Raw genomic sequence first — 17,381 nt, forward strand, 5'->3', positions numbered from 1 at the left:
ATTCAGTGACAGCTTCAACTGTGGTTATTGAGCCCGGTTCAGGTTTTCTGAGTGTATTGTATATCCTACACTGGAACAGTTCGTTATTTTGTGTACGTAAGTGCGTTTGAATACCGCTTCAGGTAAATTCAGCTCAGCTCAGATCTGCTCAGCAGCACATATGCACTCTCTGATTGAAACATTTACTATCGATAATTTACGATTTATATATTGTTTTTTTTTTCAGATGAAATAGAGTGAAATGAACACATATTCGTACAAAGGAATATATTTATAGTATGATAATGCCCGATAAAATTCATTTTCTTTGCTCCTGCCCTGACTACTTGCGCGGAACAGCGAAACCGACAAAGAAAACCACATGCAAGCAATGCAAAGGAATTAAATTACCATTTGCACCGATTGGAGGCACTGTACGAATGTTGTCAACTCCGTATGTATTAGATTCGGCAGTAACGAGAAATTGTTTTGGAACAGTTCGATTGCCTTCAGCATTATCATATGAGCGTCAAAGGCCAAGACTTTTGTGTAGAGAAAATGACCCATACAACTTTTTACGCCAATCACGACTCCTATGCATGGTAATATATTTTTCAAATAATGACTAATAATGAATAATCCGACATATTATTTATAATCAAAATAAATGGGGCAACATTGTTGTGAGCGCCACGTCAAAGCGGTTGCCCGGTCAACTACAATCAATCGTAACGCAAAGTGGCACAAGCATGTCCCATTTTCTGCATTCAATCGCCGCGTTCATACGCGTGTGTATGCGAAAAATGGTACGAGCTTGTGCCACTTTACGTTGCGATTGACGTATGCTTCTGATTGAAAAATAAACAAAAAAAAAGTAACGAAAAGTAGTTTCAAGAAAAAATTAGAAAACATATTTCTTAAAAGAGTACCTTTTCTGCTTATATTTAGCCAAATTAAAAAAAAAAATCGTCGGTTTTGTTTCGCTACAAAACTTTGCTGTTTTATCAGAATGGAAGTATGAAGTTATTGAAAGGAATACATTTTAGAACACTACTGTAGCGAAACAAGACCTACGATTTCTTTTAAATTTGGCTAAATATAAGTAGAAAAGGTACTCTTTCAGGAAATATTTTTTCCAATTTTTTTGGAACTATTTTCCATTTGGATTAACATTATTTTGTTTCTTTTTCAATCACAAGCATACGTCAATGGGTTTCAGTAGTAACCAACGTGAAGTTGGCTGCGTTGCCCGGTATGCATTATATTCACCCTTTGTTTATAATAAATTTGAAAGAACGGCTGAGATTTTTGCAAAGTATTGGCGGTGTCAGATTTTGTCCCTCTCGCATTAACTGCTGTCTAACTTCGTTCACGTACTAGCTGTCTTTAGTGCGAACAAATACATTGTATGTCACCGCCAAAATGTCTATTATACTTTAATTTATTCAAAAATATAGACATGCATTTCTATTCGTGAGACGTAAAAGAATGTATGTTTTTTGTCGATTTATATTTTTGAAAAGGAAAGTATGTTTTCTGTTGATTCTATCTGCGTTAAAAGGAAGTATGTTGGCATCCCGTCGAGCCTCCGCGATTTTTCACGGTTTCCGTTCAACTGATAAGAGATAACAACTTGGTGTCTTCGACAAAGTTGTAATACTCGAAGTCTTCTATAACATTGCTGAAGACATCTATCTCTTATCTCTTATCAGTTGCGCGCAAATCGCTCACATAAAAAAGCAAATTTTATATAAAACTTTTTTTCCTTATCATTTTTCGCGCTTTTCCCGCTAAAAACGAACATACATTCTTTTAACCATTATTAGTTGCAATGAAACATACTTCTCTTTATTGCTACGAAGTTGGACCAACTTGCGTTCTTTTACGTCTCACTAATAGATTTGTGACCTGAACACTGTTGCAAATTTTCTCAATATCACTAGATTTTTGACATTTAGTCATATTTCTCCATACAATTTAAGGGACATTTAACTCTCTAGATTTCCTCCGTTAGATGGGCAATAGAAAAAAGGCTACATACTGTAAATGATACGTCATATCACAATGTTTACAACTACATTTTTATCCGTAAGCGTGTCTCTTACACTTTTAGTCTACTTCAAGCGGTTCATTAGTTATCAACAAGAAATTACGCGGAAAACAAAATTTGACAGAATTAATTATTTTCTTTCGAAATTAGACACATTTTTCACACCTTAAAACAATAGTTTTGATTGTTCTCGGATATTTGTCAACAGCAATTTTCTAGTAAACTTTCTAGGCATTTTAATTATTTTAAATACAGTTAACTATTTTTGAACATTTTTACTATACTTTCTACGTACTATGGTTCGAATTTGAATCACTAGAGAATAGAATCATAGCTACTATGTTCGACTGACTAAACCGGCCAACTTGATCGAGTTTGTTCAAAATTATCTGAAATCGAATGGAATTCCAATACATACACAAAATATAGAGTCCGTTCAATATGCGCTAAAACAATCATAAAAAAAAATTAAATTCAAGACTCCCCATCTGGAAAGGAGAGGACCTTTTTTTAGTCTTCATTTTTTTCAATTTTTCTAAAACGCTTCACACGAGATAGAATGAGTTTTCAAAATTCGATTTCCTACACGTGTTTTTTTTCTGAGGGGAAATTTTCAAAGAACGTGTGAAGGCTTTATACCATTTGTGCTTTTTGCAATAATATGGAGCCGCCATGATTATTTACCAATCAATAGTACTGAAGTACAGTGTATTTGAGTAAGTAACTTCTCCACTACTGCTTGAAAGCACACTGGTATAAAAATCTGCAAGAATTCACGCCTCGTTCTTTAGACCCCCAATTGGCCGCAAAACTCAGTTTAAACTAGATAGAATAGGTTTTCAAAAGTGAGGACCATTTTTGAGATCTTCACTTTTTCCAAAAGTGTTTCGAGACCCATCTTCCATTTTCAGATTTGATCCTCATCTGAGGATTTTGAGCGTGCACATCTCTGGTGCATGCGTTTTGGCCATGGTAAACCAAGAGCCAATGTACATTTCTATGAATATGTAAATGAAAAAATGAATAAGAAATTAATCGGTTTAATGACTTTTTTCCTTTTCCGATGAAAGTATTTGGTCTTGTTTCCAGTGACTCTTTTTGCTGCGCTCGCGCCCTGGTGCAAAAATTTTTTAGCGCCCTTAACTGAAACAGTGGGGCAGCCAGACTATCCTCGTTCAATACCATTGATTTTACATGTAAAATAACAACAAGAAACGACAAAAGTGACCCAAACACTATTGAACATGTCATTTTCATGTTCAGTGTTGGTTCTGTTATTTGCCGTATAGCCGGAGAGAGATGTCGACAGCTTAGTGGCATTGAATGACATTCAACAACCATGAGCCAGACATGAGTTTTCTATTCTTGAATGCTATTTTTCATTGGCTTATTACAATATATCTTTCTTTTCGGATTTCATGTTGGGGAAAACACAAACACGGAACTGTTTTTTAGTAATTCAGAATTCAAATCGAACAAGCGCGCCGAATCGCTTGTGCGCCAGAAGCGCTGTCATGTAGAGACAATGAAATCTCGCGCCCTTACTTCTCTCATTCGATTTGAATTTAAAATACCTGAAAAAAAATCATATGGCGCTCGAGCACCTCAAATCGTTTGCGCTCTGGTGCATTGCACCACTCCGCTACCGGTAAAAAAAGTCGTTGCTTTTTTCTTAAAAAGATTTTGTAGAAAGTTTACTTTCATAAAGTTGATTTTTCGGAAAAATAAAATTAAGAAAACTAATTTTTCGGAAAATTTGCATTCAGAAAATCGAGGGAAAACCATTTTTCTTGCTTAAAATGCGATGAAAACGATCTCAGCGACTTTAGTGTATACACTGATATATCAATTATGTTGAATAAGAGAAATGTGTTATAGTTGTGAGTAATTGCATCTTTAGGCAGGCATACAATAAACTAAATAGAACATAGTTTTCATAATTTTCAGTATAGTTTCATAGTTGTTTTTTCATCAATAATAACGCAACATTTTCGTTTGAACAGAGCGTGTTATGAGCTGAAATCAACAGCACTAACTAGCGTCATCTACTGAGCTCAGGTTAGACTCGCATGCCTTGGGTTATTGTAACGCATCTACAGTACAAAATTCATATTTCCTTCGAGATTTGCAAAGTTAAATTTGAGGCTGTTCTGAGTGGAATCTAACAAAAATATTGCGATTCAGAATTCCCATAGGGATGACTGGATGACTGGATGACTTTGCTTCCAGAACACATCGGACCAGGTTGGATCCACGTATTCAACTCCAGAATATCCCATTTTATCATGATGCTAATCCATAAGAAATGTTGAAGAAATAATGGCATTTAGCAACCTAAAGGGATACATGCTAAACATTTCTGCTTCCAGAGCTAATTGGGTCAGTTGATGTCAACCTGCTCCACAAGATTCACTTCCAACTCAGCAGCTGACGTCAGTTTGCAATGCTGATTCCAGCTCATAACACGCTTTGCGTTTTAAGAATGACGAAAACGGGATAATTTTTTGAAAAACGATTATTATTTCAGGAGTCACAACAACAATGCAACCAAATTCCAAACGTTCCGAATGATATGCTGTTAATTAAACCAACTCGACCATTTGGGAATAAATCAACTCGAAATTCCGATTCATTTTCTCCAATAATACCATCAGAATTTTACTACAATCGTTCAATTCTTAATCCATACGAGTTGATTTCGTCCACATTACATAATAATGAATTTTCACCATCTGCGAGTATGTATGATCTTATGCGAAGAAATGAACTATCTGCAAACGATACAAGGGGAACGACAATAAATGAGATTGGTCGATTCAATATTTTGGACGTTTCGACTTCTAATCGACCAACTGAAATTGAAATAATAAAGCCAAAATCTTCTTGTTTGCAACCGCCCCCTCCTCCAACATTGGAATCTTTACCGTTGTCAGTTAAATCGATTCCGAATAAGATACTGAAAAATTGGGATACTAGTAAATTGCTTGAAACAGAATTTCCTGGTGAAAAGTCAAACTTCATGAAATCTTCTTTAAAAGTGAATATGATGCAAAATGGCCTTAAGAAGATAATCAAGGAAACAAAATCAGTACGCGTCGATGATGTAACAACTTTAACAGTAGGGCGCTCCAAAAGAGTGCAATTTAATACTTTACCTGAACTACCGCGATCGAAAGAAAATAACAGCAACTATATTTTGAGTGATTTTGGTAAGCAAAACAACTCGAATGTCCCGTATAATGATAAAATATTTGAAGAAGAAGTTCCCGTAAGTTCAGCCAAAGGTCATATGAATTTAGAAGCCGGCAAGTGATTAAATATATTTACGTACACCGACTCTTATCGAAACCGTTTAATTTGGTTGTTTACAAAATTATTCTAGGTTTAAATAGCAGTCAAAGAAGAAAACCTGTAATGCGCTCAATGAGTGATCGACGTGATAAGGACTCGAACGAAGCTCCTAACTTCAAAGATACGACTGCATTAAGAACAAAATCGAAGAGAGCAAGTCCGCAACAACTTTTTCAGAAACCAAATGGATCATCATATCCCACCGAAATTGCACGACCAACATGCCCCCCACCAAAATTGCCAATTTTTTGTCACAATAAAACTGCACCACAACGTCCACCCCGTCAGCAAAGTAGTAAAGTTACTTTATTGTTTTATATTGTGATTCGATTCCTCACCTTTATAACACTGTAAAACTTCCAGGAAAATCAACGAAACATGTTTCATCAATTTCCAAGGTTGATGAAGCCAAAGCTTCACGAATTTTTGGTTTATTGCCTGTGTCAACGATCAATAAGAACAAAATCCAAATTCATCCAATAATCAAGGAAACAAATGATCCATTGAACTCAACAATTCAAAAAACTTCAATAACAATAAACAATGAAGCATGTTCATCAACTGTGAACGTAAACGAACATGTCAAAAATCATCATTCGTCTGTATTGATAAAAAATAACTTACACCAAATTGATGACAAAGACAGTCAAAAAGATGTCGAAGAAAAGCAGAATAACTTGGAAAATATTTCTCAAACTTCAACAACGGAAATGGCGATTGTTTGTCATGATAAAGACAGTGCGACTTCAAAGAACATCGATATACTCGAAATCGTTTCAACGAATATAGAAAAAACGAAAATGTTAATTTGCTTGGACTATGCACACAGTACACAAAGTGATGGAGTATTTTCAGAAGAAAATGAATCGACTGAATTTACGACAAAAAGTGGGTCTGGTGAACAATCAAATGGCAGTATGAGTGCACCAAGACCTTTTGCAGATAGTTTTATACTGAAACTTTTAAGCGACCCTTACTTGAGTCATATGTTCTATGGCCTGGAGGCAAAGACTATTGCAAATATTATAGAGAATTCGTTGGTTCGGCTGCGCATAGGCAAATACAATTTCAGCGCTAGATCTACCAAAGACACAGATAAACAATTCATATCATCTTTACATGATATAATCAAAGAAGAACGCTCTAAGTACGATGCAACAAATACAGTATTCAAGTTGAATGACCTACATGTGTCAAATTCCGACGACTTTCAACAAAAGGAATTATTTAGTAACATAAATATTAAGAAATTGTATTCTGCCCAGAAGCTCCACGAAATGCTCGTCGATGCATCATTATGGAAAAACGGCCAATCGTCAGCATCTGACTCACAAAATCATCAATACGAATCTATAAATTGTGATCCAATCTACGAAGAAATTAACGAAAAACCTCCACCTTTACCAACAAATCCACCGCCGATTTCCAATAGTTCTCTAGATAAATACTATAAACCAATGTTTTTAGGAGCTACAAAACACGATATATTATCGTATTTAGTTGATGCGAAAAATCGGATCTTTGTTGCAGAAGAAGTTCCGTTCAAGTTTTGCCGTCGTTCCACAGATGATGATGTAATATCTCTAGAAAAGGTACCTGAACATAATGGGAAAGCTTTAAATATAATACGAGACATCCCGCAAAATATGAATGAACTAAGAGCATATGGCAATGACAAATGTATAGCGAGTATCGAACGAAACGATTCTGGAGTGGGATCTGAAACAAGCAAAACTTCACGAACAAAGTACCAACCTAGTGTTTTAGAAAATAAAAAGGTTTTTTTGTGTGAAGACTGTGGTAAGTGTTTTTTTTATTCAGTAAAGGCGAATTGAATTAAGACATTTGGTATAAATTTTAAAAGGCTATCATATGACGCTTGAATCGCTACCATCGCCACAAACAAAACCGTTGTGAGTCTGACTTTTTTTTCAATACAAAATAATCCGTAAACATCTTCTAATGAAAAAAAAGTTAGAATAAAATTGTAAATTCCATTTCTGAACTCACAGTTTATTAAAAATATTTTATTTGCATCAGTAAACTTAGAAAAACTATAATTATTCCACTGCAAATGATTTCCATTTGAAGTTCGAAAGTTCGCAATCAACAGCGCCATCTTACGTAAGTCAACGGATATACATATACACTCCAGTCGCCATATTTACAAGTGACAACTGCGTTGTCGTTTCACATTCCAAATGGAAATCATTTGAAATGGATTGTAGTTTTTCTGAATTTGATTGATGCAAATAAAATATTTTTATAAACTGTGCGTTGAGAAATAGAATCTGCAATTTGATTCTAACTTTTTTTAATAGAAGATATTTTTAGATTATTTTGTATCGAAAAAAAAATCAGATTCATAACGGTTTTGTTTATGGCGCTGGTAGCACTTCGAACTTGATTTTTCGTTCAACATCAACCGACTGAAATGATACCTAGCGGATATGCTGGCCCTTTAAATTTTATCCCAAAATCCACATTAGCCTTTTATATTCATATCACTTTGTCTGTCCCTGGGGCGTACAACGCTGGAGGCGGTTTTGAAATACAAATAAAACTAACAAAAACCAAACAAACACATTGAAATTGGTGCCATTCGATAGCTTGATCCTTTAGCTACACACAATTTCATATACGTTTATGTGTAAGCATGTGTAAGATATTGCCTCTGAAGCACACATGTGCGTTGCCTGTCCCATGGGGCCTACAGCTCCCCAAGTGTATTTTTTCATGGAAACTGGACCGTGATAGGAGATAGCGACTTGGTGTCTTCGGCGAAGTTGTAGTACTGAAGGTCTCCTACAACTTTGCTGAAGATACCAAATCGTTATCTCTTATCACAATCCAGTTTTCATAAAAAATACTTTTCGGGCGTTGTAAGCCCCAAGGGGGAGGAATATATTGCAAACTCAAAGGACAATCAAAGTGATATTCACTATTTCACTTTATAACATAAATATCATGAATCAAATATTTTCATTTCATAGATGATCCAATTCAAATACTCGATGGGGCAGATATTTATACGCCAATTATATGCCGAAGTTGTTGCAAGAAACGTGCTGAACGTCGCGAAATTCTGTGGGAATTCATCGAAACCGAAAAGAAGTATACTCGAGACTTACAGATCATAATTGATGAGTTTTATCGCCCAATGTTGGTAGCCGGCCTACTTTCACAGGAGCAACTATCCGCAATATTTTTGAACATCGAAGAACTACTTGAAAACAGTGAAGTATTATGTGCAAAAATAAGAGATGCGCTTGACACAGCTATCAAGGAGTGTGATGATGATCTCTTCTCTGTTGACATAGGAAAGGTAATATGAAATAATGAAAAATAAAATAATAAATAGGAATATAAAACCTTCAATTCTTCAATTGAAAAAGATCATCCTGGAGACCACACCAATGCTTACAGCATTTGAAACCTATTGTATACAACAGGCTGCTGCGAGCTTACTGCTTGCTAATCTGGAAAAAGATAAGGAGTTGCTACGAATATTCTTACGAGTTTCTCAAATGGAAAATACAGTATTACGTCGCATGAACTTGAATTCATTTTTGATGGTAAAATGAAATAAAAATAAATGAAATAATTTTTTAATTACAGGGTGTAACAGAATTGCGTACATTAATTTTAACTACGTATTTCTGACGTCAGGACCTTTCCAAAATGCGAGAACCACTTTTCCGAACTCGGCCTCTAAGACAACGTTTTGGCCGGCGGAAAAATATGTAGTTTAAATATTTGCACGCAATTCTGTTACACCCTGCATTCATGTTTATTACATGACATATATAACACTGTAGTAACATTTACAGCTTTTGAAATGAACGATTCTACACATGAATTTCAGATTTTAGTAGGAGACGAATGTAATTATTTCGTTTTGGTAAGTTAATGGATTGATATCAAGAACGACCCTTTAATAACTGTTCATCAGTTATGTTGAAAAAAAATGGTCGAAAATAGCCTCTTATGACGTTTTTGTCTTCGACAAATTTGATCGAGAATTGAACCCGTGAGCATAAAAACAACGTATTGACTCTTCGCCGATGAATACGAAACGCAAAAAAATCGCCGAACAAAGTGAAACACCAATCTGTTATTGGATCAATATGAAACATGAAATCGTTGGCCACTATTTTATTTACGTTGCGCTTTGTTTCGAAGCGCGGCAAGTGTTTCATTTTGTTCCAGTAACAGAACGTTGTATCACTTTGTTCGGCGACGCGCTCAATGTACTGTTTTAAAAAAATATGCATGATTTGATACAGTTTTGTGCGAGTGCAACATAAATTCTGTTCGCTTGAAAGTGAATCGTGAAATATCGGCTGACTATAGAAATTGTGTTTCACTTTAATTGAAACAAAAATGTTTGATACAATTTTGAGTCCATTGGTATGATGATTCATTTTAATGGTGGTTTTGGTCGTGATTTGTCTATGAAGTGAAAATTAACTGATAAGGAGTGCGAATTTCGATGTGCCGATAATACCAATAGAGCAGAAAAAAATACTATATGAAAATCGAAAACAATTTAAACTTTTTTTTTCGACTGTTGCCTATTTCGGATCGTCTACATGGGAAGTTTGTATGAAATCCTCGGAACGCGGGTTCACGCCGCTGTGAATACATTGGTTTATATAGTGAAATCTATACATGGCCAAAACACGGACGCAAAACACCCATTCTATTTCGCTCACACTTACGTGCAATTTTTACCCGTATAACAAAGTAGTCTGCTTTACTGTTAAAAAAATGTGCGCAGTAAAGAAACAAGAACGTACATGTTTCAGCAACGTTAAAGTGCACGTAAGTGTAAGCGAAATAGAATGGGTGTTGTGTTAAAATGAATCATCATACCAATGGACTCAAAACTGTATCAAATCATGCATATTTTTCCAAAACAGTACATTGAGCGCGTCGCCGAACAAAGTGATACAACGTTCTGTTACTCGAACAAAATGAAACACTTGCCGCGCATCGAAACAAAGCGCAACGTGAATAAAATAGTAGCCAACGATTTCATGCTTCATATTGATCCAATAACAGATTGGTGTTTCACTTTGTTCGGCGATTTTTTTGCGTTTCGTATTCATCGGCGAAGAGTCAATACGTTGTTTTTATGCTCACGGGTTCAATTGATATTTTTTTATAAAATTATCGAACCATTGAAAGATTGATACAAAATCTACATACATGAACAAGTCGAGTGATGTTTTCACATATTTCTCGAAAATAACCTTTGAGGTAATTCTCGAACAAAACATACGTTTTTCCTGGTAAATTATCATTTTTGTTCGGGAGGCACCTCAAAAAATCGTTTTTTCGAGTTTTTGACAGAGGGGACTCCCCTTATTTTCGAGAAAAAATAACTTTCCACCAAAATACCAACTCTAAAAAGTGTGTATTTGAGGATTTTTCGACGAAAAGTCGTATATTTGAGAGTTGAAATCGAATCAACCGAATATGAGGCTAGAAATATGTGAAAACATCACTCGACTTGGTCAGTACTCAAAATGTTCATGAGGGATCATAGTAGGAGTTCAAAGGTAGCAAAGGCAGAAATTGTTGGCTCTATTCGGTGATTTAGCCATGGAACCGAAGCTCATGGGCGTCAATCGCTCATTTGTTTTGAAACAATCGTATTTTTTGACACTAATATCATATAAAACCGTAACAAGTGCAGCTTTGAAACGATTTTTCGTCAAAAACTGGGTAGATGTAGGCCATTGTACGGGGGGTTTCTATGCGATTTTGTATCAATCTTTCAATCGATCGATAGTTTTATGAAGAAATGTCGATTTTAGACCAAATTTGTAGGAAAACTGCTGTTCAAGTGTTCAGTCACCCATATTTTCGACGAAAAAAATGGTAGTTGTTGAAGACAAAAACATCGTAAGAGGCCATTTTCGACCATTTTTTTCAACATCACTGATAAAAAATTTGAAAAACATTTTGTTTCCACTGAATCCACCAACTTACCAAAACGAAGTATGCGGTTAATATCGGCTCTCCACTTAAAGGTGGCAAAAGGACGGACAGCGGACAGGTTTTCCATGTCCGTCCGTCCGTTTAGGATCTAAGGACGGACAATTTGGTTTTGTCCTGTCCGTTTAGGAACAGTTTAATTTTGTTCGTCCGTTTAGCATTTTGATCGTCATCTGATAAGCTATTTTCACTTAATTTTCGACGGAGAATTCATTTCTGATATTGTTTTATACAAAATATCATAAAGGAGTCAAACGGACATATGTATATTTTGTCCGTCCGTCCTAAATCCATGAACGGACAAAAAAATGAAATTGTTCGTCCTTAAATCCCAAACGGACGGACAGAATGAAATTGTCCGTCCAAAAAAAATCACAAAGGAACGGACGGACAAAATCTGTCCTATTGACACCTTTATCTCCACTGGAGAGTCTCCAGCAACTAAAATCTGACCTACATGTGTTGAACCGTACATTTTTTCGTTACTACAGTATAATGGGGTGGTTTTTTTCGGATAATTTTCGAATTTCACATGTCAAATTCATTTTCATAGGAGATTGACCATAAAAATGAGCCCTGTAAATTTTTGTCACGATCGGATAACGTTTACCCGTGCCTCATCGCCCTCAAAGTTTGGATTCTGGGTCCACAGGGATTCCACAAAACCATGCAACCAAAAAACTTACTTATGATACTGCGATCACCATGAAACTTTCAGAATCTTACAGTGTATTATTTCACTGAAAAATGAAATCTCCGAAAGTTTCAGGTGGATCGGAACAAAAATAAGGGTAGCTTCCAAACAAATGTGTCGATGAGCATAAAAATGGGAATACATATCTGTTATATCAAGAACCGAACATGAAAAATTATTTCGTAAAAACGCAACATGAATCTCCAGTCGACATGAATATTACATGAGCTGCGGTTGCTAAAGTATTTTCATGACACGCTTCAGTGTCGCGCAAATTCATGTTGCGTTTTTAAGAATCTACTTTTCCACGTTACGTTCTTTCGCATATTGCTTCTTTGTTATATATTTTCGATTGTTCTGTTCATGCTGCATTTTTCAGTTTGATTTCATTCATTCATTTATTAAAGTGATTTCGATGTGCCGATAACACCAATGGATTTTGCACACAAAAAACTATATTAGAATCCAAAAAAATGTGTTCAACTTTTTTTTCGATTTCTGGCTGTGTTGCGACCGTCTACATGGGATGTTTCTATGAAAACGTCGGAACGCCGGTGAAATAACATTGGTTTAGGGTAAGGTGGGGCTATTCGCCCCGTGGGGCTATTTCGGCCTTTTATCGAAAACGGCAATATATATACAAAAAGTTCTAGTATCATTTGAAAGAGCGTAAAAAACTGCATATTTGGTTGCACAACCGAACATTTCTCAGCCAAGTACAGACAGCTACAAGCATAAATGTGTTTTGTGCTAGTACTGAGTTCATTTTTTGAGCTCACAGAATTTCAGCTTTGACCATTAAAATTTAATATTTTTTTAAAACGAGTTGATGTATTTTGTAGCGTATCACCAGCTCTTTCTTATGGATATGAATTTGTTTTGAATATTTTAAATTTTTGTGGCTGAATCGAGCTTCAAACAGTAATACATGCTGTGGGGCTATTCGCGCCACAAACACGGCGTGTTTTTGGGGACCTCAATGGGGTCGGAAGGGGTGTTTGACTGAGTATTTTTGTAGCACCATCAATTACCTTTCCAACGGTACCACGGGTTTGATAATGCGTGGACTACTACTTAGATAAATAAAAATCGGCGCAAAGTCATTTTTTCGAATTTTGGGCCAAAATTCGCCTGTCGACCGATGAAAAAAGGTAGTGTCACTTTAGGCGTAATAACTTCGCTTCTAGCGGTCCAAATCCCATGAAATTTTGACACAACATCAGCGAAGGATGTACTAATCTAACACTAACACTTTTTCTGATGATAAACACATTTAAAACACTGAAAATGCGGACGGCGCGAATTACCCCATGTGGTGGTGCGAATAGCCCCACCATTTTTGGATTCCGCCCCAAGGGCTATATCGGATCCCAAAGGGGATCAAACCAAAAACATTTCTTCTATAAAAGTTAGGTAAAAAGACAAGCTACAAAATGATACCAAACATTCCTGATTTTTTTTCAATTTTCATGGAAATATAAAATTGTGAAAAAAAGTGGCGAGAATAGCCCCACCTTACCCTATATGGTGAAATTCGCAAATAGCCGAATTTTAAGTATTGGGCAAGCATAATCATTTGAACGGGTGAGATAGAAAACAAGACATATTCTGGGAATATATATGAATGATACAAAAACGAATGATTTTTTTTAAAGTGTAACATCGGCAGAGAATTTTTCAAAGTGAAACACCGCGTGTTACATTTCAATAAAATTTGTGTTCCATGATTCACTTTGAAAAACGTTTGCGGCGATGTTTCGTTTCGAAATATTCTTGTGTTAGTGTTGCATTTAATTGATTTTCTTCGCATGTTTTGTTTCAATATATTTTTATTTGATGTTACAGTTCGATAAATTGTCGCAATTAGATAATATTATTAAATTTTTGCACATAGAAATATCTCGAAAACGGCTGGGTGTGTAATCTAGTGTAAATTTTTCCGCATCGCTGGGGGGGGTCCACATTTTGGAATCCTAGAGGGGGGGTAAAACCGGAATACCCCCCCCCCCCTTGCACACGTCTGACTCAACCTGCCTTACAAATTTGCTGAAAACACATATCCCTTATCTCTTATCAGTTACGTGAAAAACGATGAGGAAAAACGCGTTTATCTCGCGGCTTTTCTGAGGTTATCTGCGTATTTTGCGTAACTGATAAGAGATAAGCGATATCTGCCCTCAGAAAATTTGTAGGGGACCTTGAATATTACAGATTTACCGAAGACACCAAGCCGTTATCTTTCATCAGTTTCGCGAAAAAACTGATAAGAGATAAGAAGATATTGTCTTTGAAAAAATTGTAGTGCTTGACCTGCTCGACAACTTTGCTGAAGATATATACCACTTATCTCTTATCAGTTCGGTTAAAAATGAGATGGCATGCATCACTTATTCCCATACAAATGCATTTACATGGCATAGGGGTCTGGCCAGGCACCAAGTGCCTGAACTAAGGTTTGAAAATATGTGCCTGTGCGGGGGTTAATTGTTTTGATTTGCGTTGGTATTGGTTTTCTCCACTGAGTCGGTACCAGCGTGTTATGAATATTTACTGTTGTGCGAGAGAGATTCTCTCACTCTCTTCGATGCGTTACGATTTCTCAATTTGTGAAATACAATCTCTACATATAGTCCCAAGATCACGTAAAAACTACATTCGCGGTGAATCTGCAATTCTCGAAAACTGAAGTTTATTTGACTAATTAATTTGGGTTTATAGGCACCAAAACCAATAAAAATGAGTGTCTAGTTGTTGAGTACCGCCTTTCATTTAAAACCACTGAAAATTTGAAGCCAATCGGAAATGATTGGAGGGTACCTCCCACACAAAAATTGTCTTTTTCGCCGATTTTATGATGAAAATGCGAATATATTTGTATGGGAGCTTTTTATATATTTCATTTTCTAATTTATTTATTTATTTTAATTTTATTAAACACCGCCAAGCTCTGGCTGAATATAATGTGGGTTTTGATTAATGCTACCAACTCATTTTCGCAAAAAATCAGTAGTACCTTACCATCTTTTTCAAAAAAATCAGTATGCTGCTCGAAAAATCAGTATAAAAATCAATATAGGCCAAAAAATACTTGAATTCAAGTGAAATTCAGATGAAATAGAAAAATTTTATTAAAAAATAGTTCAAAAGGTCTTTAAACTGATGATCTTAGCTATTCGGGATCATCGAAATCCTTTTACAAGGACTTTGGTTTGGCTTTGGTTTTGTTTTTTTGAAATTGTATTTTTCTTGGGTAGAGATTTTATTCAAAGCGCGAGTTATCCAATGACGGCGGAATTCGGTGCATATGAATTTCATATTAGATTGATCAATTAAAATTGACTTCAAAGTTTTGATTTGATCAAAGGAGAGCAGAATTTAAATTCGTGGACATCTTGTTTGGATATTTGCTTTGCGGAATATCTCAAAATTGGCGTTCCTGGAAAAATAGCACATATTTGATTAAATTGGAAACATTTTCAATAGGGCTCGAAAATCTCTACCTATTTAGATTCTGCAAATAGTTTCTTTACTTTCCATCAGAGATTGCATATTTGCTGCTGAGTAGGCCTGAGCTGAGCTGAATTTGCTAACTCAGGCACCTGAAGCGGTATTTTAGCGCACTTGCGGTGCAAAATTGTTGTGGATCGCTGGTATCCACGCAAATATAGTTGATAAACAGCGTGAATTCCAGCGATTCACAACAATTTTGCACCGTAAGTGCGCTTAAATACCGCTTCAGGCGCCTGAGTTAGCAAACCCAGTTCAGCTCAGGCCTACCCAGCAGCAAATATGCAATCTCTGCTTTCCATTTATTTACTTTATACTACAATTTATACAGGGTGTAACAGAATTGCGTGCCAACCTTGCCATAGTACGAATTTTCGGCCAAAAATTCGCCGATGGCCAAAACTTTGGCATAGAGGCCGAATTCAGAAAAGTGCTTCGTACATTTTCGATAGATCTTGACCCCAGCAATACGTGGTTAAAATATTGGCAGGCAATTCTGTTGCACCCTGTATTTTAAAAAATCGTCGCTTTCTGTAAATCGCCGAAATTTCGAATAAAATTTGATGGAATGTTGAAAATCAGTATAAATCAGTACGCAGGCTAAAAAAATCAGTATAGATACTGAATTCAGTATATCGATTTTTCTGGTCAAAAATTGGCCAAAAATCAGTATGATACTGAAAAAATCAGCACAGTTGGTAGCATTAGTTTTGATTAAGGTTTGGCCGGAAAAGAGTGCAAGACTGTTACATATTTAAAATAATAAACAGTTAGTAGTAATAACTTTCGATAACTTTCAGTTCTCGCATCGTTAAAAACCTGGCTCTTTTCGTACATCATGCGGTATTCACAATAGTAGGAACATGAAAACGAGAACAGTCATACAACCAAGATGGAAATGCTTGATAGTAGTCCAAGATAACCTTTGGTAAACGTTTCCAAAGGGACAAAGGCTATGTGAAGCGTTTAATTACACGTTTAATTTGAGACACTAGGACAGCAAAAGTCGTCGCTAAATCAGGCTCGTAGCTAGACGGGTGCGCCACCCCACGAATTTTTTCAGCCACCCCAAAAATCATTGTCATCTCAAAAATCAAAATACGGAATAAAATCATCGTAATGAATTCATTTAGAGAGCCGAAAGTGAAATGCTTGAATATGAATAATCGTGAAGCAAATATAATTCATGGAACTGAAATTAGAATGAGTTGCATTACGTTCTTCAATAGTATTAGTCAACACAAAAAAACAGCCGAACGATACACTTCCAAACGAATTGCCGAACGACTTCTGAATTTTGTTTTATTCCATCTTCTATAATGACTTGATATTGAGACCTATAAAATCATTCTCGATATGCTTTTGTTTATAACGAATATTTATCGTCTGCGACATTTATTGTTTACATATATTGCACGCCATTCAAAAGCCAAAATTCATTCTCATGCTCTTATTCTTGAAAAGAGTGTTAGATTTATTGGAGCCAGCCAATAAATTGCATCAGTCGCGACAAATGAGCTACGTCAGAGCAATGCCACTGATTGATTTGGTCATCGAGGACATAAAAAAGCTAGGGGAACGTGGGGAATTATGGGACACACTTTCTGTTTGGTTCATAACTTGCTCAAAAATATTTTTTTTTCCAAATTTGCAAAATGTACGTTATAGTACGCCAAAAATCCCATCTTCTGGAACTTGCCACTTGTAAAAATTCGAATTAGCTGAAAAAAATTCAGTTGTTGGCGCAAAACCTTTGATTTTTCGATTTTCAAAAACCGGGGGAATTATGGGACACCT

At 35.9% G+C, this 17,381-nt stretch overlaps 1 protein-coding gene across 6 annotated transcripts in view; it reads left to right on the top strand.

The window, feature by feature from the left end:
* Positions 1–17,381, top strand: part of LOC129571745 (uncharacterized) — a 37,346-nt gene that overhangs the window by 17,631 nt on the left and 2,334 nt on the right. For 4 of the 6 annotated variants that reach the window (XM_055451595.1, XM_055451593.1, XM_055451592.1 and 1 more), the window contains 6 exons: positions 227–581; positions 4,557–5,334; positions 5,412–5,675; positions 5,744–7,180; positions 8,374–8,705; positions 8,776–8,955. In XM_055451595.1, the coding sequence (XP_055307570.1) occupies positions 279–581; positions 4,557–5,334; positions 5,412–5,675; positions 5,744–7,180; positions 8,374–8,705; positions 8,776–8,955 (3,294 nt within the window). In that variant the 5' untranslated portion in view covers positions 227–278. The remainder of the gene's footprint in view (positions 1–226; positions 582–4,556; positions 5,335–5,411; positions 5,676–5,743; positions 7,181–8,373; positions 8,706–8,775; positions 8,956–17,381) is intronic. The other 2 variants (XM_055451597.1, XM_055451596.1) reach the window with 1 other exon arrangement.

This window comes from Sitodiplosis mosellana, unplaced genomic scaffold, assembly GCF_009176505.1.
Source record: "Sitodiplosis mosellana isolate CC-2019 unplaced genomic scaffold, AAFC_SMos_1.0 Smas_scaffold_3237, whole genome shotgun sequence".
In the NCBI taxonomy this organism is placed as follows: Eukaryota; Metazoa; Arthropoda; class Insecta; order Diptera; family Cecidomyiidae; genus Sitodiplosis; species Sitodiplosis mosellana.